This window comes from Hyperolius riggenbachi, chromosome 10, assembly GCF_040937935.1.
Source record: "Hyperolius riggenbachi isolate aHypRig1 chromosome 10, aHypRig1.pri, whole genome shotgun sequence".
NCBI lineage: Eukaryota > Metazoa > Chordata > Amphibia > Anura > Hyperoliidae > Hyperolius > Hyperolius riggenbachi.
In genome coordinates, this window is record NC_090655.1 from 272,293,816 (window position 1) to 272,318,535 (window position 24,720).

At 46.6% G+C, this 24,720-nt stretch overlaps 1 protein-coding gene across 1 annotated transcript; it reads right to left on the bottom strand.

The window, feature by feature from the left end:
- Positions 1-641: 641 nt before the first annotated feature.
- LOC137535451 (zinc finger protein 271-like) lies at positions 642-23,899 on the bottom strand. The gene is made up of 7 exons (XM_068257282.1): positions 23,885-23,899; positions 16,469-16,588; positions 16,210-16,344; positions 16,001-16,124; positions 15,784-15,881; positions 14,858-15,668; positions 642-6,127 (listed from the first exon to the last, which is right to left on the bottom strand). Exons 2-7 carry the CDS (start codon positions 16,562-16,564, stop codon positions 4,164-4,166), a joined length of 3,228 nt encoding a protein of 1,075 aa, XP_068113383.1. The 5' UTR covers positions 16,565-16,588; positions 23,885-23,899; the 3' UTR covers positions 642-4,163.
- Positions 23,900-24,720: the final 821 nt, after the last annotated feature.

Consider the following 24,720-nt stretch of genomic DNA (forward strand, 5'->3'; position numbering starts at 1 on the left):
GCTGATAGAGGGCCACACTTGTGTAGTAGTTGTCCATGTATAGATGGTACCCCTGTGGAATAGCAGAAGATCCAGGTGGCAGAGGATGAAAGCGAGGGACTGATTTGCCTGAAGGGAGCTGGGGGAAGCCCCAGGTATGTATAAAACTTTAATTTAATCTGTCTCAGGTTTACTTTGTTACACAGTAGTGCTATACTCTACATATGCACTCCCCACAGAGCTGCAGGGAATCCACTGAGAATGCTGTGCACATTGAACACAGAGGTGTTGTCTGTCACCCATAAACCTTGTTCAGATTGTGCATGAAGAATGTGTAATAGAGGAAGAATCCCCTCATTCCCTTGCAGAGTACCTGCACATCACTCTTACATGTACCCACAGTTACATTGCCTAGGGCCTGATCCATGTTCAGATTGTGCATGAAGAATGTGTGATAGAGGAAGAATCTCCTCATTCCCCTGCAGAGTACCTGCACATCACTCTTACATTTACCCACAGTTACATTGCCTAGGGGCCTGATCCATGTTCAGATTGTACATGAAGAATGTGTAATAGAGGAAGAATCCCCTCATTCCCCTGCAGAGTACCTGCACATCACTCTTACATGTACCCACAGTTACATTGCCTAGGGCCTGATCCATGCTCAGATTGTGCATGAAGAATGTGTAATAGAGGAAGAATCCCCTCATTCCCCTGCAGAGTACCTGCACATCATTCTTACATGTACCCACAGTTACATTGCCTAGGGCCTGATAGATGTTCTTTGTTCCGGTTTGTACCTTCTACAAGTACTCTTACCAAGGACTAGTTTTAGTCTATAACTAAAAGTATTAGAGGCAGAAGATCCACCGGATAGCCAAGTAACTGGTATAAAAAGGGAATAAATATGGCAGCCTCCATATTCCTCTCACTTCAGTTGTCTTTTAAAATTCCTAAGCGATGGCAGTTAGGAGATGTGTTTCATGTTACATACTTTCAATCAACAAGATTGTAATATGCAAATTAGGGGAGTCGGAGTCGGTGGAATCCTAACCGGAGGAGTCGGTGGATTTTTGTACCGACTCCACAGCCCTGGTGAATGCTTATCATTATAGTTCCATAAGCTACATTATAAGACCACAATGTCCCACTGTGAACCTATCCTAGCCTTAGAGCAAAACTTTTCTTTGTTACGGCTGATACAAATCCAGCAATAATCTGCAGTGTGTCTACTTCCTGCTTCATGGAAGCAGAAAAAGTTAATATCCTGTGTTAATCAATTAGCTGTCTGCTGTGGCAGCCAGCTGACACAGCTGAGGGATTAAATGACAACTTGTGCTTAGTTACTTATGCTTAGTCCCAGATGAGGAGGAATTAGACAGGCTAAACTCTCTAAATACATACAGGGTGCATTTCTCTCTGTTTCCCTTCTGTCTTTTGCGATTGTAAAAGGAATCACATACATTACATTTCAACCATTACAAAAGGGTGATCATTGGAAACAAGAAGACTCCCACATTTGAAACAATAGTGAAAGCAAAACCTCAGGAAGAGATGAAAACAAATGTGCATCAAGACTGAGCACAATAAGGAAACAGGCTTTGAGTGAATAGGTGCTAGAGAGAAGAGATGCTGCTGAGAAACATGTCCGCACTGGAGGGAAAAAGAGCAAATCAGACTGCATACATAGGAACTGGCCACCGGGAGACTTGGCCGCAGGATACAGCCGGTATGGCTTATCCTGCTGCTGCACAAGTTCCCAGGGGCGTTAATTACTATTCCCCCTCCAGGTCCATGTGGATAGTGGGGAATGATGTAATTCGGCTTACAGCTAATGCTGGCGGCCATATTACAATGTTTTAGAAGCAACTTCAGCTCCGTCTTCTGACGGCACCAGAGTTACTGACTGTGCACCGCTGTAGCTGTAATTCCTATTACGGCCTATGGTGGCGCCAGCTGCACCCAAATCTCCTGCACTGTAATCACATCGCTCGATCAGACTGTAATGACCTGTCTGGATAAGCCAGTGGATGCCAGATATAGTCACTCTGCACTCACTAAGCCAAACTAGTTTCACTAGACACTTTTTCATAGTTCCTAAGATAAGAAAGAGGGAGCACTTAAAGTGTACCGGAGATGGGCCACTTAAAAAATGTATACATATCTGGGGTTTCCTCCAGCCCCCTCCAGGCTGATTACTGTATATACACCTGGGGCTTCCTCCAGGCTGATCACTGTATACATACCTGGGGCTTCCTCCAGCCCCTCCAGGCTGATCACTGTATACATACCTTGGGCTTCCTCCATGCTGATCACTGAATATACACCTGGGGCTTCCTCCAGGCTGATCACTGTATACATACCTGGGGCTTCCTCCAGCCCCTCCAGGCTGATCACTATATACACACCTGGGGCTTCCTCCAGGCTGATCACTGTATACATATCTGGGGCTTCCTCCAGTCTGATCACTGTACACATACCTGGGGCTTCCTCCAGCCCCTCCAGGCTGATCACTGTATACATACATGGGGCTTCCTCAAGCCCCCTCCAGGCTGATCACTGTATACACACCTGGGGCTTCCTCCAGGCTGATCACTGTATACATACCTGGGGCTTCCTCCAGCCCCTCCAGGCTGATCACTGTATACATGCCTGGGGCTTCCTCCAGGCTGATCACTGTATACATACCTGGGGCTTCCTCCAGGCTGATCACTGTATACATACACGGGGCTTCCTCCAGGTTGATCGCTCCCTCATCGTCCTCAGTCACCTTCTCCTTCACCCACACCTGGCCCCCGAGAAATCCTCCAGTTGGGGCCAGTCATCGCTTGCGCAGTCCGGCCAGGCGCTCCCCCCCTCGCCACGTTCACGTTGCCTGGAGCGTACTGCACAGGTGCAGAATCCTCCCAACAATGTCAGTGAGACAGGGGAGTGCGCCTGGCCAGACTGCCCATGCGCTGACTGGCTCCAACTGGAGGATTTCTCGAGGGCCAGTTCACGTTGCCTGAAGCGTTCTGCACCTGCACAGACACAGAAAGCTCCTGGCGACAGGAGAGCGCATGCAGCCAGGCAGCACATGCACAGTTATATCCATTAATTAGGAACTCTCATGACTAATTATTATAATCAGTTATTCATTGATTTATTTTCAATTTTGAACCAGATTTGTATTACCTGGACAGTTCTATTGGATCTTGATGGATTCCAATCATTAGTCCTCAGAGTTGCTAATTTAATGGATGTGAGTTAATCTATATATTCTTGTGGATGCACTTTGCAAGAATTCAAAGACACATTGTAATAGAACACTTATGGCCAAAACATTTCCCACACTCAGTGCAGTAACAGAGCTTCTCACCAGTGATGAGATGGCCAAGACATTTCCCACACTCGGTGCAGTAACAGAGCTTCTCACCAGTGATGAGATGGCCAAGATATTTCCCACACTCAGTGCAGTAACAGAGCTTCTCACCAGTGATGAGATGGCCAAGACATTTCCCACACTCGGTGCAGTAACAGAGCTTCTCACCAGTGATGAGATGGCCAAGACATTTCCCACACTCGGTGCAGTAACAGAGCTTCTCACCAGTGATGAGATGGCCAAGACATTTCCCACATTCGGTGCAGTAACAGAGCTTCCCACCAGTGATGAGATGGCCAGGACATTTCCCACACTCGGTGCAGTAATAGAGCTTCCCACCAGTGATGAGATGGCCAAGACATTTCACACACTCGGTGCAGTAACAGAGCTTCCCACCAGTGATGAGATGGCCAAGACATTTCCCACACTCGGTGCAGTAACAGAGCTTCCCACCAGTGATGAGATGGCCAAGACATTTCCAACACTCGGAGAAGTAAAAGAGCTTCTCACCAGTGATGAGAGAGGGATATGCGGAGCTGAACAAACCTGTTATTGGCTGACTCCACTCTCCATCCTCTCTACTTTCGGCTATGCTGGGGAGATGGAGAGCAGTGTGCTGTGGCCAGTCCTGGTTCACTGAATCAGAAGCTATGTTTCCCTGACACCACCAGTGTGAGCGAGATCTCTCATGTCTCACAAGGATTCTTTTATCACTAAAACATTACCCACACTCAGGACATAAGTATCGCTTCTCACCAGTGTAAGAACTCTCAAATCTGATAAAATGTGATTTATGTTCAAATTATTTCTCACCCTCAGCACATCAATATGGTTTTTCAACAGTGTGAGTTCTCTCATGTCTGACAAGGCTTTCTTTCAATCCAAAACATTTCCCACACTCAGCACATGAATAGGGCTTCACACCAGTGTGAGATCTCTCATGTATAACCAGCTCTGATTTCTGTACAAAACATTTCCCACACTCGGCACATGAATAGGGCTTCTTACCAGTGTGAGACCTCTCATGTTGGACAAGACATGATTTGTCTGCAAAACCTTTCCCACACTCTGCACATCTATAGGGCTTTTCACCAGTGTGAGTTCTCTCATGAGTGACAAGATTTCCTTTCACTCTAAAACATTTCCCACACTCAGCACATGAATAGGGCTTTTCACCAGTGTGGGATCTCTCATGAAAGACAAGACTTGATTTATGCCCAAAACATTTCCCACACTCCGCACATGAATAGGGCTTCTCGACAGTGTGAGTTCTCTCATGTTTGACAAGATTTCCTCTCTCTCCAAAACATTTCCCACACTCAGCACATGAATAGGGCTTCTCACCAGTGTGAGATCTCTCATGTATGACAAGATATGATTTGATTGCAAAACATTTCCCACATTCATCACATGAATAGGGCTTCTCACCAGTGTGAGTTCTCTGATGTTGGACAAGATATGATTTGTATGCAAAACATTTCCCACATTCATCACATGAATGGGGATTCTCACCAGTGTGAGTTCTCTGATGTTGGACAAGATATGATTTGTATGCAAAACATTTCCCACACTCAGCACATGAATAGGGCTTCTCACCAGTGTGAGTTCTCTTATGACTGACAAGTTGTGATTTTTGCCCAAAACAATTCCCACATTCAGCACATGAATAGGGCTTCTCACCAGTATGAGATCGCCCGTGGCGAACAAGAGTTGATTTCAGGGTAAAACATTTCCCACACTCAGCACATGTATAGGGCCTTTCACCAGTGTGAGTTTTCTCATGTCTGACAAGTTTTGATCTTATCACAAAACATTTCCCACACTCAGAACACGAATAGGGCTTCTCACCAGTGTGAGATCTCTTATGTTGGACAAGATATGATTTCTGTGAAAAACGTTTCCCACACTCAGCACATGAATAGGGCGTCTCACCAGTGTGAGATCTCTCATGTTGGACAAGATATGATTTCTGTGAAAAACATTTCCCACACTCAGCACATGAATAGGGCTTCTCACCAGTGTGAGATCTCTCATGTTGGACAAGATATGATTTCTGTGAAAAACATTTCCCACACTCAGCACATGAATAGGGCTTCTCACCAGTGTGAGTTCTCTCATGTTGGACAAGATATGATTTCTGTCCAAAACATTTCCCACACTCAGCACATGAATAGGGCTTCTCACCAGTGTGAGTTCTCTCATGTTGGACAAGAGATGATTTCTGTCCAAAACATTTCCCACACTCAGCACATGTATAGGGCCTTTCACCAGTGTGAGTTTTCTCATGTCTGACAAGTTTTGATCTCCTCACAAAACATTTCCCACACTCAGAACACGAATAGGGCTTCTCACCAGTGTGAGATCTCTCATGTTGGACAAGATATGATTTCTGTGAAAAACATTTCCCACACTCAGCACATGAATAGGGCTTCTCACCAGTGTGAGTTCTCTCATGTTGGACAAGATATTTCTGTCCAAAACATTTCCCACACTCAGCACATGAATAGGGCTTCTCGCTAGTGTGAGATCTCTCATGTCTGACAAGCTTGGATTTCCACACAAAAGATTTCCCACATGTAGAGCAGGAATAAGACCCTCCAGCAGGGGGAGAACTGTGCTGTATTTGAGGCTCCCCGGGGTTTGACAGGTGAGGGGAGTCTGGGGGAATATTTGGTGTAGCCAGGATATCTGCAGGAGACTCTTGTCCAGTGACATCACCATCCGTTGTACAGTCTGTGGATACAGCCAGACTAGTCTCTGAGAGGTTCCTGATGCCAGGACTCCGCCCTGCAAATAGAGAAACATCATCACTTCCTGTTAGAGAATTCTGAGGGGAGGAGCAATTATCATTAGGGAGGGTCAGTGAGCTGCTGATAATTCCAAGTTCATGCAAAGTTTATGCAGATTAGAAATGGAACAGATGCAGCAGCTGCATAACTTTGCATATAATTAGCATGCAATTTGCATCAGTCAGAGTTGTCACCAGCCTGACATTGAACTGCAGAAGGTTGTGCTCATTACAGGCGGCCAATCACATGACTATACCTTTGGCTTGCATGAACATTTTATTTAGCTTGGAATTCAATCAAATGTATTTCCTTACAAATGTGTTTATCTGCATACAATTAGCATTACATTTGCATACAAGATAAAGTTATTTGCATCTCGCTGCCCCTCCCTACAGCTGAAGGCCCATACACACGCTAGATAAAATGGGGCCAAGGTGGGCAAAAATGACCGCCTATGTGTACAGCGCCAACCCAACTCCATCTGCCAGCCTGGGGATCCGCCCTTCTTCCCACTCACCCCATCATGTTTGTCCCTCTGCCTCCCCTCCCCCTCCGTACCGCAACAGAACACATCGCTACGTTCAGTGTTGCATTTGGCTAAACTAATTTTATAACAAATACAATTTACCAGGTGTCACAAAATAATACAGGTGCTCCACCTTTCAACTACATAGACAATGCTCAAATGAATATAAGTAACATATGGTGCAACTAGTCCATGTTTTCTGCCCTCAGACAGGTCCTGCATACACTTGTCTGCTTGCTGGATGTAGTTGTCTGCAGGTCACACAGGTGACAGCCCCCCACCACAACCAACAGTGGGGACTCCTCAGACTGAAGGACCCTAGTGACCGGGACTAGCTGCACAGATTGGAAGTTTAGGGTCTCTCTCACCACAAACTACCACTCTGTTTCTAAGCTCCGGCCTCCAGCATAATCACCTGAGACAAATAGAAACCTCCGCAGTGTAAAAACCTCATCCCTTTTTATTATAAAAACATAGGCAGCTTTTGTGGAAGTTGTCCATGTCTTCTCCTACACTCTGTATAATCCTGGCTAGCCATGTCACCTCCTTTACTGTATAACATATAATAGAGCATTAGATAATATATGCCTTAGGCCTGGAACCCACTAGCAGCACTTTTCTAAGCCTTTTGTAAGCGCTTTGTGATTTGAAAAGCTCTTGTAATGTAATGCTATGGGTGTGATCCCACTTGAGGGATGTGATTTTTCATCCCCCATATCATTACATCAGCAAGAGTTTTTCTCAAATCACAAGCGCTCAGAAATGCGCTGCTAGTGAGTCCCAGACCTTACTGATTCTCATTATTGGCTTTACTTCTCATTCTGTGTGCACCATTTAGGGAAGTATCTGGACCGGTTCCTTAATCTGCTGGTATGTTTGTCCTTAAAGAGTAACTGTCGGGCATAATATAAAAAAAATCAATTATTTATTTTTATCTGGTAAACAAGTAATATGGCTGCTAATCAGGCAATCCAAAACTCAAAATCACTCTTACTTTTCTCCTCCATAAAACATCATTCCCCGGTTTCCCTGCCTCTTATTTGGTGATAAAATCTGATAAGCTGATAAAATCACTCACCCCAGCAGCTGCTGAAATCCATCCATACAAATAAACCAGCTCTGCAAAGTCACACAATGATGATTTATGACAATGCACTTCCTACTGCAGAGCTGGGTGGGAGTGTCTGAAGACTGGGAGGAGGGCGGGCAATGCATACACAATCAGGCAGAGGAGAGTAAGGGAGAAAATGATGTCAGGATTGGTTTCAAAACAGACACAGTCAAGATGGAAAATGCTAAGTAGGATTTTCTATTTTTTTACTATAGAAAAATCACTAAAATCAAAATGTGAGAGTGCAATACATACAGTATGTTATGTAAGTAGAGCAAGTATTTATCTACTTTCATATGTGTTTTTTTATGCGATAGTATGGCTGACAGCTCCTCTTTAAAGATACAAGGCATTTATTGCAGTAGGTAGAAAGAGCATGCATGTAATTAAGGCATCAGGAAATTTGGGTGCAGGGCAAAGCCATTAAAAGGCTCACCCTGTTCCTGCAAAAGTCCCGGCGGTGTTAATTACTATTCCCCCTCCAAGTCGCTGTGGACTTTGGGGTAAGAAGTAATTCAGCTGCCAGCTATTTCCTGGGGCAAAATTATGCTGTTATATCGTAATTTATCAAAAGACGGCGCCCAAATGACTGAGAGCCGCTAAAGCCGTAATTCCCATAACATCCTATTGGTGGCGCATGGTGCTCTCAAATGCCCTGTGACGTTTTAGCTCGTCTCAGGTAGAACGAATTGGGATATTGGATGCTACACCAATGGGTGTGACCAATGCTTTGTGCCTGTACACCAATATAGCCCATGACAAAGTCACTGAGGCAGCTCAGCTCAATATTATATGAGGAAGAGAGGAGAACTGCAAAATACTCATTCTTTTCAGGGCTGTGGAGTCGGAGTCGAGGAGTCGGAGCAATTTTGGGTCCCTGGAGTTGGAGGTTTCATAAAGTGAAGCGTCGAAGTCGGATGATTTTTGTACCAACTCCACAGACCTGCATTTTTTTCACTTAAGCAATTACTTTTAGTACTGGGGACTTTTTTTCTTCAACAACAAACAAATTATGCAGGATATCAACCTATCTATATTTGTACCGTTTCACCTATATTGACATCACAATTATTTATAAAGCATAGGGAGCCTAGGAAATCAACAAGTATAAACCTTTTATTTAAAGGGATACTGTAGGGGATCAGGGGAAAATGAGTTGAAGTTACCCGGGGCTTCTAATGGTCCCCCGCAGACATCCTGTGCCCACGCAGCCACTCCTCAATGCTCTGGCCCCGCCTCCGGTTCACTTCTGGAATTTCAGACTTTAAAGTCTGAAAGCCACTGCGCCTGTGTTGCCATGTCCTCGCTTCCCATGATGTCACCAGGAGCGCGCGGTGCAGGCACAGATCATACTGGGCCTGTGCAGTACGCTCCTGGTGCCATCAGCGGGAGTGAGGACACGGCAATGCAGGCGCAGTGGTTTTCAGACTTTAAAGTCTGAAATTCCAGAAGTGAACCAGAGGCGGGGCCGGAGCATTGGGGAGTGGCTGCGTGGGCACAGGATGTCTGCGGGGGACCATTAGAAGCCCCGGGTAACTTTAACTCATTTTCCCCTGACCCCCCCTACAGTGTCCCTTTAAATATATCCTAATGCCAGCTAAATCTCACAAACTTTTAAAACCATGTAAAACTCTCTTGAATATAGTGATGCGATGATAGGTTATCCCAGAAGCTTTCCATATAGGTGCACCTATTGATAACAGTTTACCGGTATTCATTTCTCTTCAGGCCCCTTTAGGCTGGGCTCACATATGACATAGTGTGAAAAAGGTGCGTTTTATTGGGGGGGCGTTTGCATTTTTTAATTGCACTTTTATTGCGTTTCGCATTTGAAAATTGCAGGTGCGATTTTACTGCGTTTGTTTGCATTTTTGTTGCGTTTTGGTGCATTTGCGGTCTGCTAATTGAAAGCGCATTTGCGTTTTGCATGCGTTTTGAATGCGATTTTTTTTTACCTGCCCTTTATCCGAAATAACCAGGAAGTAAAGAGAAAGCGGAAATACACCATCAACATTTAATAATCAAAAAACGCACGTAAAACGCATTAAAACACTATGCATATACATCACCATAGACTTTCATTATGTGCGTTTTGGCAGCCAGACTGCATATTATGCAACAAAACCAGCGTTTTCAAAACGCATACCGTAAATCGCAGTACAATGCATCTTCTTCTGTGTCCCATTGACTAACATTGCTGCATGAAACGCAGTGTTTTACGCAACGCTAGCGTTTCTGCTATGTGTGCACCCAGCCTTAAGGATATCTTGTAGCATCAGTTATATTTGTCACCAGTTCATGCTATTTTCCAATCCAACCCATGTGCTCATTAGCACGCCTCTTTCCATATGAAGTACACTCTCATCACGTGCACAACCCCTCAGCCATGCAAGCAACCAGAATATAGGTGCAGGCAAGTTTTCCACAAGGCTAGCGGTAAAGCGCAGCTCCCCCTCAGGGACCGTGAGCAAAGTCCAGCTCAAGCTATATGCCCCTATATACAGGGCTGTGGAGTCAGTGTCGGTGATTTCATAAACTGAGGAGTCGGTGTCGGGAGTCGGATGATTTTGTACAAAATCCACCAGCCCTGGTAAGTATTACACTAAGGAGTCGGAGTCGAGGAGTCGGAGCCATTTTGGGTACCCGGAGTCGGAGGTTTTATAAACTGAGGAGTCGGAATCGGAAGATTTTTGTACCGACTCCACAGCCCTGCCTATATAACTTTTAACCGGCAAAGCCGGTACTCACGTGCAGTGTATGTGTATTTGGAAGTCCGCTGCAAATTTCTTCCACGCAGATCTGCTTAGCAGTGGTGATCATTTAAACCTTACGCGATGGCAGCATCTGGGTGTGCGGCTGTCAGGGAAGAGAGTGGAGGCCTGGGAGGAACAGCGTGATGACGTAGGAACACATGACGCGTTTCCTCAACGTGTATTACATAGATTTGCCTGCCTCTCTTTCTCTCATTCCTCTGGGACTTGTTATGCTTCATACAGTCAGTCCAGGGCTGGGAATGGGATCGACGTGTGCAGCAGAAGTCAGGATGTCATTGCTCTGGGACCTGTTATGCTTCATATAGTCAGTCCAGGGCTGGGAATGGGATTGACGTGTGCAGCAGAAGTCAGGATGTCATTGCTCTGGGACTTGTTATGCTTCATATAGTCAGTCCAGGGTTGGGAATGGGATTGACGTGTGCAGCAGAAGTCAGGATGTCATTGCTCTGGGACTTGTTATGCTTCATATAGTCAGTCCAGGGTTGGGAATGGGATCGACGTGTGCAGCAGAAGTCAGGATGTCATTGCTCTGGGACTTGTTATGCTTCATAGTCAGTCCAGGGTTGGGAATGGGATTGACGTGTGCAGCAGAAGTCAGGATGTCATTGCTCTGGGACTTGTTATGCTTCATATAGTCAGTCCAGGGCTAGGAATGGGAATGACGTGTGCAGCAGAAGTCAGGATGTCATTGCTCTGGGACTTGTTATGCTTCATAAAGTCAGTCCAGGGTTGGGAATGGGATCGACGTGTGCAGCAGAAGTCAGGATGTCTTTGCTCTGGGACTTGTTATGCTTCATATAGTCAGTCCAGGGCTGGGAATGGGATCGACGTGTGCAGCAGAAGTCAGGATGTAATTGCTCTGGGACTTGTTATGCTGCATATAGTCAGTCCAGGGTTGGGAATAGGATCGACGTGTGCAGCAGAAGTCAGGATGTAATTGCTCTGGGACTTGTTATGCTGCATATAGTCAGTCCAGGGTTGGGAATGGGATTGACGTGTGCAGCAGAAGTCAGGATGTCATTGCTCTGGGACTTGTTATGCTTCATATAGTCAGTCCAGGGTTGGGAATGGGATTGATGTGTGCAGCAGAAGTCAGGATATAATTGCTCTGGGACTTGTTATGCTGCATATAGTCAGTCCAGGTTTGGGAATGGGATCGATATGTGCAGCAGAAGTCAGGATGTCATTGCTCTGGGAGTTGTTATACTTAATATAGTCAGTCCAGGGTTGGGAATGGGATTGACATGTGCAGCAGAAGTGAGGATGTCATTGCTCTGGGACTTGTTATGCTTCATAGTCAGTCCAGGGTTGGGAATGGGATCGACGTGTGCAGCAGAAGTCAGGATATCATTGCTCTGGGACTTGTTATGCTGCATATAGTCAGTCCAGGGTTGGGAATGGGATCGACGTGTGCAGCAGAAGTCAGGATATCATTGCTCTGGGACTTGTTATGCTTCATATAGTCAGTCCAGGGTTGGGAATGGGATTGACGTGTGCAGCAGAAGTCAGGATGTTTCTGCTCTGGGACTTGTTATGCTGCATATAGTCAGTCCAGGGTTGGGAATAGGATCTACGTGTGCAGCAGAAGTCAGGATGTCATTGCTCTGGGACTTGTTATGCTGCATATAGTCAGTCCAGGTTTGGGAATGGGATCTACGTGTGCAGCAGAAGTCAGGATGTCATTGCTCTGGGACTTGTTATGCTTCATATAGTCAGTCCAGGGTTGGGAATGGGATTGACGTGTGCAGCAGAAGTCAGGATGTCTTTGCTCTGGGACTTGTTATGCTTCATATAGTCAGTCCAGGGTTGGGAATGGGATTGATGTGTGCAGCAGAAGTCAGGATGTCTTTGCTCTGGGACTTGTTATGCTTCATACAGTCAGTCCAGGGTTGGGAATGGGATCTACGTGTGCAGCAGAAGTCAGGATGTCATTGCTCTGGGACTTGTTATGCTTCATATAGTCAGTCCAGGGTTGGGAATGGGATCGACTTGTGCAGCGATATTTGTTGGGGCAATGCTCAACAAATGTGCCATTCTCTGGCATTTGTCGGGTATCGAGAGAATATGGCTCTGGATCATTTCAGATACTATCTGGGGGAGTAACAAAAGGTAAGTATTTATGGTTAATTAAGATTAATAAGGGACTTTTTTTATGGTTGCATTTTTATTTCATCTTAACTCTTTGTGGAAATGGGTAAAGGGTATGTTAGTACCCCTATTCTCATTTTACCTAGGGAGGGCATCTGGGGGTCCCCTTCTTAAAGGGGAACTCTAGATGCATCCATAAAACTCCTCCAGAGTGTGAAACACCCCCACCTCTTCCTGGGCACTGGAGTGTCCATGGATTGGACAAGGACTGAGGGGGAGACTTGGCTGCCCCGCTCTCCCAGAGTCCCCCAATACCATGGACCATGTGGCTGGTATAGCTGCCAGGAATCCTTATACAGCAATATTACATTAATCCCTGGCCAAAGCGTTGGAAGTTCCACGGGGTTTCCAGGTAGTCATTACACACTGCCTGCCCCTCCCCAGCTGAAATGAGTATTGGGGTACTGAGTACCACTTACTTATACCCACAAAGAGTGAAAGAAAAAATAAAAACCAACCACAAAAATAGTCCTTTAAAGAGGGATTCCTGTGAAAATAACATCATGAAAAAAGTACTTCATTTTTACAATAATTATGTATAAATGATTTAGTCAGTGTTTGCCCATTGTAATATCTTTCCTCTCCCTGATTTAAATTCTGACATTTATCACATGGTGACATTTTTACTGCTGGCAGGTGATGTCACTGGAAGGAGATGCTGCTTGCTTTTTTGGCATTTGGAAACAACTGTTATTTCCCACAATGCAACAAGGTCCCAAAGTGTGACAGCACCTCAGTGCTGTGAGGTGCTGACATCACACTGTGGGAGTGGTTTTACCACCATATAAGCCATACAGGCCCCCTGATGATTCGATTCATAAAAGGTAAAGATTTCTCGTGGGAAAGGGGGTATCAGCTACTGATTGGAATGAAGTTCAATTCTTGGTTACGGTTTCTTTTTAATGTTCTTAATTGAGGGGCCTTTCACAGTGGCGCGTTGTGTTGTCCCATTTGGCAGCAGGCAAATGCTACGCCAATGTAAGTCTATGTGGCATTACATACCTAGCGTGGTGCAATGCCCCGGAAAAGCCACATGTGTGAATTGTGCATGAAGAATGTGTAATGGAGGAAGAATCTCCTCATTCCCCTGCAGAGTACCTGCACATCACTCTTACATGTACCCACAGTTACATTGCCTAGGGCCTGATCCATGTTCAGATTGTGCATGAAGAATGTGTAATGGAGGAAGAATCCCCTCATTCCCCTGCAGAGTACCTGCACATCACTCTTACATGTACCCACAGTTACATTGCCTAGGGCCGGGGTCTCAAACTCAATTTACCTGGGGACCGCAGGAGGCAAAGTCAGGATGAGGCTCGGCCGCATAAGGAATTTCACAACCGCGGCGCATCGCCGCCTCTGCCCACCCCTCTCACTTTTCCTTCACAGAGAGGGGCGGGGAGAGGCGGCGATCCGTGCGGCGATTGACGTCAGGAGGGGCAGAGCTAAAGCTGAAAGCTCCGCCCCTTCCAGGAAATGCCGGCGGATTGCCCCCCTGGGCAATTTGGGGGCTCTGCAGCCCTTGTTTAGCGGCGGGGATGCGGCGGATTACTTGGGAGCACTGAAGCGAACTATAAGGAAGCTTTTGCCGGCGAGGGCCACAAAATATTGTATCGAGGGCCGCAAATGGCCCGCAGGCCGCGAGTTTGAGACCCCTGGCCTAGGGCCTGATCCATGTTCTTTGTTCCTGTCTGTACCTTCTACAAGTACTCTTACCAAGGACTAGTTTTAGGCTGTGACTAAAAGTATTAGAGGCAGAAGATCAGCCAAATAGCCAGGTAACTGGTATCGTTTGAAAGGGAATAAATATGGCAGCCTCCATATCCCTCTAACTTTAGTCGTCTTTTAAAATTTCTAAGCGTTGGCAGTTAAGAGATGCATTTTATGTTACATACTTTCAATCAACAAGATTGTAATATGCAAATTAGAGGAGTCGGAGTCGAGGAGTCGATGGAATCCTAAACTGAGGAGTCGGTGGATTTTTGTACCAACGCCACAGCCCTGCCCCCCTCCCCCCAACAAAATAAATAAATCAAGGATGATGGTTTTGGATAAAAAAAAATCTATCATGAATAGGTAACATAACCATAATGTGGCCAGTCTCTAGTGAGCAGTGACATGATCATATCAAGATACACATGTATTCTATATGTAATTCTCATTACTCACCTGTCCTGCCCTCTGTAAGAGGTTCCTCTTCTATAGATGTCCTCCTCATGTCACCTTTCTCTGCAGACTGCTGATCACTCCTCACATACATCTCTTCTTCCTCTTTCATTATCCGCATCATGTCACCCTCCTCCATAGACTGCTGATCACTTCTCACATATGTCTCTTCTTCCTTTTTACTTGTCCCCATCATGTCATCCTCCTCCATAGACTGCTGATCACTCCTCACATATGTCTCTTCTTCTTCCTCTTTATTTGTCCCCATCATGTCACCCTCCTTCATAGACTGCTGATCACTCCTCACATACGTCTCTTCTTCTTCCTCTTTATTTGTCCCCATCATGTCACCCTCCTCCATAGACTGCTGATCACTCCTCACACATGTCTCTTCTTCTTCCTCTTTATTTGTTCCCATCATGTCACCCTCCTCTACAGACTGTTGATCACTCCTCACATATGTCTCTTCTTCTTCCTCTGTACTTGTCCCCATCATGTCACCCTCCTCCATAGACTGCTGATCACTCCTCACATATGTCTCTTCTTCTTCCTCTGTACTTGTCCCCATCATGTCACCCTCCTCCACAGACTGCTGATCACTCCTCACACATGTCTCTTCTTCTTCTTCTGTACTTGTCCCCATCATGTCACCCTCCTCCACAGACTGCTGATCACTCCTCACACATGTCTCTTCTTCTTCCTCTTTACTTGCCCTCATCATGTCACCCTCCTCTACAGACTGTTGATCACTCCTCACATACGTCTCTTCTTCTTCCTCTTTAACCACAGCACTTACATGTATCAGTTCTCCATCCTAAGTGCACAAAATGAGAGATAATTTAAATTGTGAACACACATAACAGCATATGCAAAATTAAAATTAAATGTCACACAGTTTGGAATCTATGATGATTTTCTGTTCCACCTACCTGATAATGGTGGGAGATGGTGGTATCCTCCTGTGGACAATCCTGGGAATAAAGAGGACCTGTACATCTCTCTGGTGGGTTTCTGTTACTGGTTACATCTGAAGGAAACACACACACTGACTGAATACATTGTCTCTATGTGTTTATCAGATGATGGGGGATCTAGGTGGACAATCCCCCTATTCTGCTCTTTCAAAAAATGAAAGTCTTCTCTTACCCAGGGATGTAAGGGGGGGCTGATTCTCCATCATGGCATCCTTGTAGAGGTCCCTGTGTCCTTCTATATACTGCCACTCCTCCATGGAGAAATAGACAGAGACATCCTGACATCTCACAGGAACCTGACACACACAGTAATACAGTCACTACCTAGACACACCCCTTACTGTTACTGGATAATGTCCCATAATTTCCAGCACTGCTCACCTCTCCTGTCAGCAGCTCCATCATCTTCCTGGTGACTTCCAGAATCTTCTGCTTTTTGTGTCCCTCAGATATCAGGGAATGAGGTGGGGGCACCGTGATGGTCACATGATCACCAGACTTCACTGGAGGAAAACTCTGAATAGAAAGATCAACACTAACGTCACAAAACCTCCCACAATCCTCCTCACCTCTACAGACAGGTGTGTTTTATTAATAGAGATAAGAGCGATGTCATGTGACCTCCCAGAATCCTCCTCACCTCTCCAGTCAGTAGATAGATGATCTCCAGAGTGAGGTTGAATATCCTCTCGGTCATGTGACTCTGGTCCTCATCCATCCTCAGTAATGTGGTCATGTGATCTATACAGAAAGCTGCTGCCTTTGGATAGAAAATAAGAGAAGAGTGATCTGTACAGTTGCCAGTGGTAAAACTGATTCAGGATCTCCCTCCCCCAGCACTCCCCATTGCTGTCACTTGAGGGTGGTAGGTCCATGCAGAGTATTGCAGGAAAGCATAATAAGCTGGTTTATAGCTACCTGTGCACTATACTCACAGCGTGCTGCAGTCCTGTCCTCCCTCTGCCTCCTCTCCAGCTGGCCTTCTCTCCTCACATCCCCCTTCCACTGTTACCATTCCTGTGATGTTACAGCAGTGCTGGTAGTGGTAGATGGATGAGGATATGAGGAGAGGAAGAGTTCTCTCCACTATATAACTCCACACACCTCCCTATAGCTTACTCCGGCTGGGGGACTACAAGTACATGCAAGCCCTGTCACCTTGACAGAAGTTGACCCCCTCCTACCCACTAGCACCTTCCTTCCCACCTACTGACAACCCCCTCCTACCCACTGGCACCCACCTCCCCTAGCCAAGCAACCCCCTACTACCCACTAGAACCTTCCTCCCCACCTCTGGCAAACCCCTCCTACCCACTGGCACCCACCTCCCCAAGCCAAGCAACCCCCTCCTACCCACTAGCACCTTTCTCCCCACCTACTGGCAACCCCCTCTTACCCACTGGCACCCACCTCCCCAAGCCAAGTAACCCCCTCCTACCAACTAGCAACCTTCCTCCCCACCTACTGGCAACCCCCTCCTACTCACTGGCACCCACCTCCTCAAGCCAAGCAACCCCCTCCTACCCACTAGCACCTTTCTCCCCACCTACTGGCAACCCCCTCCTACCCACTGGCACCCACCTCCCCAAGCCAAGCAACCCCCTCCTACCCACTAGCACCTTTCTCCCCACCTACTGGCAACCCCCTCCTACCCACTGGCACCCACCTCCTCAAGCCAAGCACCCCCCCCCCTACCCACTAGCACCTTCCTCCCCAAGCCAAGCAACCCCCTCCTACCCACTAGCACCTTTCTCCCCACCTACTGGCAACCCCCTCCTACCCACTGGTACCCACCTCCCCAAGCCAAGTAACCCCCTCCTACCAACTAGCAACCTTCCTCCCCACCTACTGGCAACCCCCTCCTACCCACTGGCACCCACCTCCCCACCCAAAGGCACCCACCTCCCAATCCAGTGGCACCCTCCTCCCTACCCACTGTCAACCCCCTACTTCCCCACCTCAAGGCACCCTCTCCTATCCAGTGGCAGCCTTCTCCCTGCCCATTGGCAGCCTTCTCCCTACCTACTGCCACCCTCCTCCTTCCCACTGCCATCCTCCTCCTTCCCACTGGCACCGTCCTCCCTCACCCAGTGGCACCCTCCTTTCCACCCAGTGTAACCCTCTCCCACACACTGGCCCCCTCCTCCCCCCCATTGTCACCCTTCTGCAAAAGCAGAGGTGCGGCTTAACCACTTAAGGACTGCAGTCATAAAACCCCTTAAGGACCAGAGCCTTTTTTTCCATTCAGACCACTGCAGCTTTAACGGTTTATTGCTCGGTCATACAACCTACCACCTAAATGAATTTTACCTCCTTTTCTTGTCACTAATACAGCTTTCTGTTGGTGCTATTTGATTGCTGCTGCGAGTTTTACTTTTTATTATATTCATCAAAAAAGACATGAATTTTGTCAAAAAAATGACTTTTTTAACTTTCTGTGCTGACATTTTTCAAATAAAGTAAAATTTCCTATACATTTGAGTGCGAAAGTTATTCTGCTACATGTCTTTGATAAAAAAAAAACCATTCAGTGTATATTTATTGCATTGGGTAAAAGTTATAGCATTTACAAACTATGGTGCCAAAAGTATATTTTCCCATTTTCAAGCATCTCTGACTTTTCTGCCCACCTGTCATGTTTCATGAGGTGCTAAAATTCCAGGATAGTATAAATACCCCCCAAATGACCCCATTTTGGAAAGAAGACATCCCAAAGTATTCACTGAGAGGTATGGTGGGTTCATAGAAGATTTTATTTTTTGTCACAAGTTAGCGGAAAATGACACTTTGTGACAAAAAAAAAAAAAAAAAAAGTTTCCATTTCTTCTAACTTGCGACAAAAAAAAATGAAATTTGCCACGGACTCACTATGCTCCTCTCTGTAAATGACAATTTTTTTTATTTTTTTTACACACAATTGTCCATTTACAGAGATATTTCTCCCACTCAGCATGGGTATGTGTAAAAATACACCCCAAAACACATTGTACTACTTCTCCTGAGTACGGCGATACCACATGTGTGGCACTTTTTTGCACCCTAACTGCGCTAAGGGGCCCAAAGTCCAATGAGTACCTTTAGGATTTCACAGGTCATTTTGAGACATTTGTTTTTAAGACTACTCCTCACAGTTTAGGGCCCCTAAAATGCCAGGGCAGTATAGGAACCCCACAAATGACCCCATTTTAGAAAGAAGACACCCCAAGGTATTCCGTTAGGAGTATGGTGAGTTCATAGAAGACTTTATTTTTTTGTCACAAGTTAGCGGAAATTGATTTTAAGTGATTTTTTTCACAAAGTGTCATTTTCCGCTAACTTGTGACAAAAAATAAAATCTTCTATGAACTTACCATACTCCTAACGGAATACCTTGGGGTGTCTTCTTTCTAAAATGGGGTCATTTGTGGGGTTCCTATACTGCCCTGGCATTTTAGGGGCCCTAAACTGTGAGGAGTAGTCTTAAAAACAAATGTCTCAAAATGACCCTTGAAATCCTAAAGGTACTCATTGGACTTTGGGCCCCTTAGCGCACTTAGGGTACAAAAAAGTGCCACACATGTAGTACCACCGTACTCAGGAGAAGTAGTACAATGTGTTTTGGGGTGTATTTTTACATATACCCATGCTGGGTGGGAGAAATATCTCTGTAAATGACAATTGTTTGTTTTGTTTTACACACAATTGTCCATTTACAGGGAGATTTCTCCCACTCAGCATGGGTATGTGTAAAAATACGCCCCAAAACACATTATACTACTTCCCCTGAGTACGGCAATACCACATGTGTGGAACTTTTTTGCACCCTAACTGCGCTAAGGGGCCCAAAGTCCAATGAGTACCTTTAGGATTTCACAGGTCATTTTTGTTTTAAGACTACTCCTCACGGTTTAGGGCCCCTAAAATGCCAGGGCAGTATAGGAACCCCACTAATGACCCCATTTTAGAAAGAAGACACCCCAAGGTATTCCGTTAGGAGTATGGTGAGTTCATAGAAGATTTTATTTTTTGCCACAAGTTAGCGGAAATTGATTTGAATTGTTTTTCTTCACAAAGTGTCATATTCCGCTAACTTGTGACAAAAAATAAAATCTTCTATGAACTCACCATACTCCTAACGGAATACCTTTGGGTGTCTTCTTTCTAGAACGGGGTCATTTGTGGGGTTCCTATACTGCCCTGGCATTTTAGGGGCCCTAAACCGTGAGGAATAGTCTTGAAACCAAATGTCGCAAAATGACCTGTGAAATCCTAAAGGTACTCATTGGACTTTGGGCCCCTTAGCGCACTTAGGGTGTAAAAAAGTGCCACACATGTGGTACCGCCGTACTCAGGAGAAGTAGTATAATGTGTTTTGTGGTGTATTTTTACACATACCCATGCTGGGTGGTAGAAATATCTCTGTACGTGACAATTGTTTGATTTTTTTTACACACAATTGTCCATTTACAGAGAGATTTCTCCCACCCAGCATGGGTATGTGTAAAAATACACCCCAAAACACATTATACTACTTCTCCTGAGTACGGCGATACCACATGTGTGACACTTTTTTTGCAGCCTAGGTGCGCTAAGGGGCCCAACGTCCTATTCACAGGTCATTTTGAGGCATTTGTTTTCTAGACTACTCCTCACGGTTTAGGGCCCCTAAAATGCCAGGGCAGTATAGGAACCCCACAAGTGACCCCATTTTAGAAAGAAGACACCACAAGGTATTCCGTTAGGTGTATGGCGAGTTCATAGAAGATTTTATTTTTTGTCACAAGTTAGTGAAAAATGACACTTTGTGAAAAAAAAAAACAATAAAAATCAATTTCCGCTAACTTTTGACAAAAAATAAAATCTTCTATGAACTCGTCATACACCTAACAGAATACCTTGGGGTGTCTTTTTTTCTAAAATGGGGTCACTTGTGGGGTTCCTCTACAGCCCTGGCATTTTACGGGCCCAAAACCATGAGTAGTCTGGAAACCAAATGTCTCAAAATGACTGTTCAGGGGTATAAGCATCTGCAAATTTTGATGACAGGTGGTCTATGAGGGGCCGAATTTTGTGGAACCGGTCATAAGCAGGGTGGCCTTTTAGATGACAGGTTGTATTGGGCCTGATCTGATGGATAGGAGTGCTAGGGGGGTGACAGGAGGTGATTGATGGGTGTCTCAGGGGGTGATTAGAGGGGAAATAGATGCACTCAATGCACTGGGGAGGTGATCGGAGGGGGATCTGAGGGTTTGGCCGAGTGATCAGGAGCCCACATGGGGCAAATTAGGGCCTGATCTGATGGGTAGGTGTGCTAGGGGGTGACAGGTGGTGACAGGAGATGATTGATGGGTGTCTCAAGGTGTGATTAGTGGGGGGAATAGATGCAAGTAATGCACTGGCGAGGTGATCAGGGCTGGGGTCTGAGGGTGTGGGCGGGTGATTGGGTGCCCTAGGGGCAGATAGGGGTCTAATCTGATGGGTAGCAGTGACAGGGGGTGATTGATGGGTAATTAGTGGGTGTTTAGAGGAGAGAACAGATGCAATGCACTTGGGAGGTGATCTGACTGCGGGTCTGCAGGCGATCGGATGATGTGGGTGGGTGATCAGATTGCCCGCAAGGGGCAGGTTAGGGACTGATTGATGGGTGGCAGTGACAGGGGGTGATTGATGGGTGGCAGTGACAGGGGCTGATTGATGGGTGGCAGTGACAGGGGGTGATTGATGGGTGATAGGTGATTGGCAGGTGATTGACAGGTGATCAGTGGGTTATTACAGGAAAGAACAGATGTAATTAATGCACTGGCGAATTGATAAGAGGGGGTCAGAGGGCAATCTGAGCATGTGGGCGGGTGATTGGGTGCCCGCAAGGGGCAGATTAGGGTCTGATCTGATAGGTAAAAGTGACAGGTGGTGATAGGGGGTGATTGATGGGTGATTGATGGGTGATTAGTGGGTGTTTAGAGGAGAGAATAGATGTAAACAATGGATTTGGGATGTGATCTGATGTCGGATCTGCGGGCGATCTAATGGTGTGGGTGGGTGATCAGATTGCCCGCAAGGGGCAGGTTAGGGGCTGATTGATGGGTGGCAGTGACAGGGGGTGATTGATGGGTGATAGGTGATTGGCAGGTGATTGACAGGTGATCAGTGGGTTATTACAGGGAAGAACAGATGTAATTAATGCACTGGCGAATTGATAAGGGGGGGTCAGAGGGCAATCTGAGCATGTGGGCGGGTGATTGGGTGCCCGCAAGGGGCAGATTAGGGTCTGATCTGATAGGTAACAGTGACAGGTGGTGATAGGGGGTGATTGATGGGTAATTAGTGGGTGTTTAGAGAAGATAACATATGTAAACAATACATTTGGGAGGTAATCTGACGGCGGGTTTGCGGGCGATCTAATGGTGTGGGTGGGTGATCAGATTGCCCGCAAGGGGCAGGTTAGGGGCTGATTGATGGGTGGCAGTGACAGGGGGTGACAGGGGGTGATTGATGGGTGATAGGTGATTGGCAGGTGATTGACAGGTGATCAGTGGGTTATTACAGGGAAGAACAGATGCAATTAATGCACTGGTGAATTGATAAGGGGGGGGTCAGAGGGCAATCTGAGCGTGTGGGCGGGTGATTGGGTGCCCGCAAGGGGCAGATTAGGGTCTGATCTGATAGGTAAAAGTGACAGGTGGTGATAGGGGGTGATTGATGGGTGATTGATGGGTGATTAGTGGGTGTTTAGAGGAGAGAATAGATGTAAACAATGGATTTGGGATGTGATCTGATGTCGGATCTGCGGGCGATCTATTGGTGTGGGTGGGTGATCAGATTGCCCGCAAGGGGCAGGTTAGGGGCTGATTGTTGGGTGGAAGTGACAGGGGGTGATTGATGGGTGATTGACAGGTGATCAGGGGGGATAGATGCATACAGTACACAAGGGGGGGGGGGGGGGTCTGGGGAGAATCTGAGGGGTGGGGGTGATCAGGAGGGGGCAGGGGGCAGGGGGGGGGGATAAAAAAAAAATAGCGTTGACAGATAGTGACAGGGAGTGATTGATGGGTTATTAGGGGGGTGATTGGGTGCAAACAGTGGTCTGGGAGCTGGGCAGGGGGGGGTCTGAGGGGTGCTGTGGGCGATCAGGGGGCAGGGGGGGCAGATCAGTGTGTTTGGGTGCAGACTAGGGTGGCTGCAGCCTGCCCTGGTGGTCCCTCGGACACTGGGACCACCAGGGCAGGAGGCAGCCTGTATAATACACTTTGTAAACATTACAAAGCGTATTATACGCTTCCTATCCGATGATCGTCGGGTTAACAACCCGCCGGCGCTTCCGATTGGCCGGCGGGTTGACGTCGCGGGTGGGCGGAGCCTATTGCCGGCGGATGCGCGTGCATCACAGCGCGCGATCCCCGGCAAAACAGTGCCCCAGGACCTGACGCCATTCTGCGTTACGTGGTCCTGGGGCTGCCACTTTGCCGCCGCCAATATGAAGTAGGCGGTCAGCAAGTGGTTAAAGGAGTTATCCGGCCAAAAAAAAAAAATATGAGATTCACTTACCTGGGGCTTCTACCAGCCCCATGCAGCCATCCTGTGCTGTCCTAGTCACTCACTGCTGCTCTGGTCCCCCTCCGTCAGCTAGTTTAGTTTTTGCCGACCTCGGGGTCGTCGGGCCGCATTGCGTACATTTCTACGCATTCCCGCTGGTGCAGGAACGTTAACACATACGTTTTTACGCGTTAGTGGTTCCATGCATAAAAATTTCTGCGTTGAACCATTAACGCACAAAAACGTATGTGTTAACGTTCCTGCACCAGCGGGAATGCGTAAAAATGTACACAATGCGGCCCACGGAACCCGAGGTCGGCAAAAACTAAACTAGCTGACGCAGGGGGACCAGAGCAGCAGTAAGTGACTACAAGGGCACAGGATGGCTGCATGGGGCTGGTAGAAGCCCCAGGTAAGTGAAACTCATTTTTTTTTGTCTGATAACTCCTTTAAGGCACAACGGGGGCGTGGCCATGTCACCACATGCCCATGTCACCTTGCATCTTCAAATGTTGGGCGGTATGAACAACAATCACATAATTACCTCCTCCAGCTGTATGTTCTCTCCACTTCCTGAAATTTCTATTCCTGCCTGTGTTACGTCACTTCCTGTGTGTAAGGTTGCCATCTTGTGGTGAATAAACTAACTGCAGCCTCTGTTTGTGGAATCTCCTGCACTCAGCAATCTATTATTCTTATGAGTATTCTTATAATTCTTCTTCTTCTTCTTCTCATTATTATTATTATTATTATTATTATTATTATTATTGTTGTTTTCTGTTGCTACATAACAGCCACATCTACAGACGTATCACATGTACTAATAAGAATAATGAATAATTTTTTTTAACAATTAATAGTAATCCTTATTAGTCCCCAGGTAGTTGCTGGAGATGTAGAGCTGCCATAGGGATGTGCCTCTGTAGTTACAGGAAGTGTCAGTTTCAGTGCAGTTTCTAGGCTAAAATGCACCCAGGGCGAGGGTGTAAAAATTGCGCCCCCCCCCCCCGAGCAAGGTATGGGTGCCCGCAGTATAGGTTAGCCAGGTCTAGTTTCACTTAGTATAGGTCCCCCCAGTATAGGTAGCCAAGAATAGGTACCCCAGTATAGGTAGCCAGGCATAGGTGAGCCAGTATAGTTGCCCCCGCTATAGGTTAGCCAGGTAGGTGCCTCCAGTATAGGTAGCCAGTATAGTTGCCCCCAGTATAGGTTAGATAGGCAGGCGCCCCCGGTATAAGTTAGATAGGTAGGTGCCCCAGTACAGGTTAGCTAGGTGGGTGCCTCTAATATAGGTAGCCAGAATAGTTGCCCCCAGCATAGGTTAGATAGGTAGGTGCCCCTAGTATAGGTTATTTAGGTAGGTGTCTCCAATATAGGTAG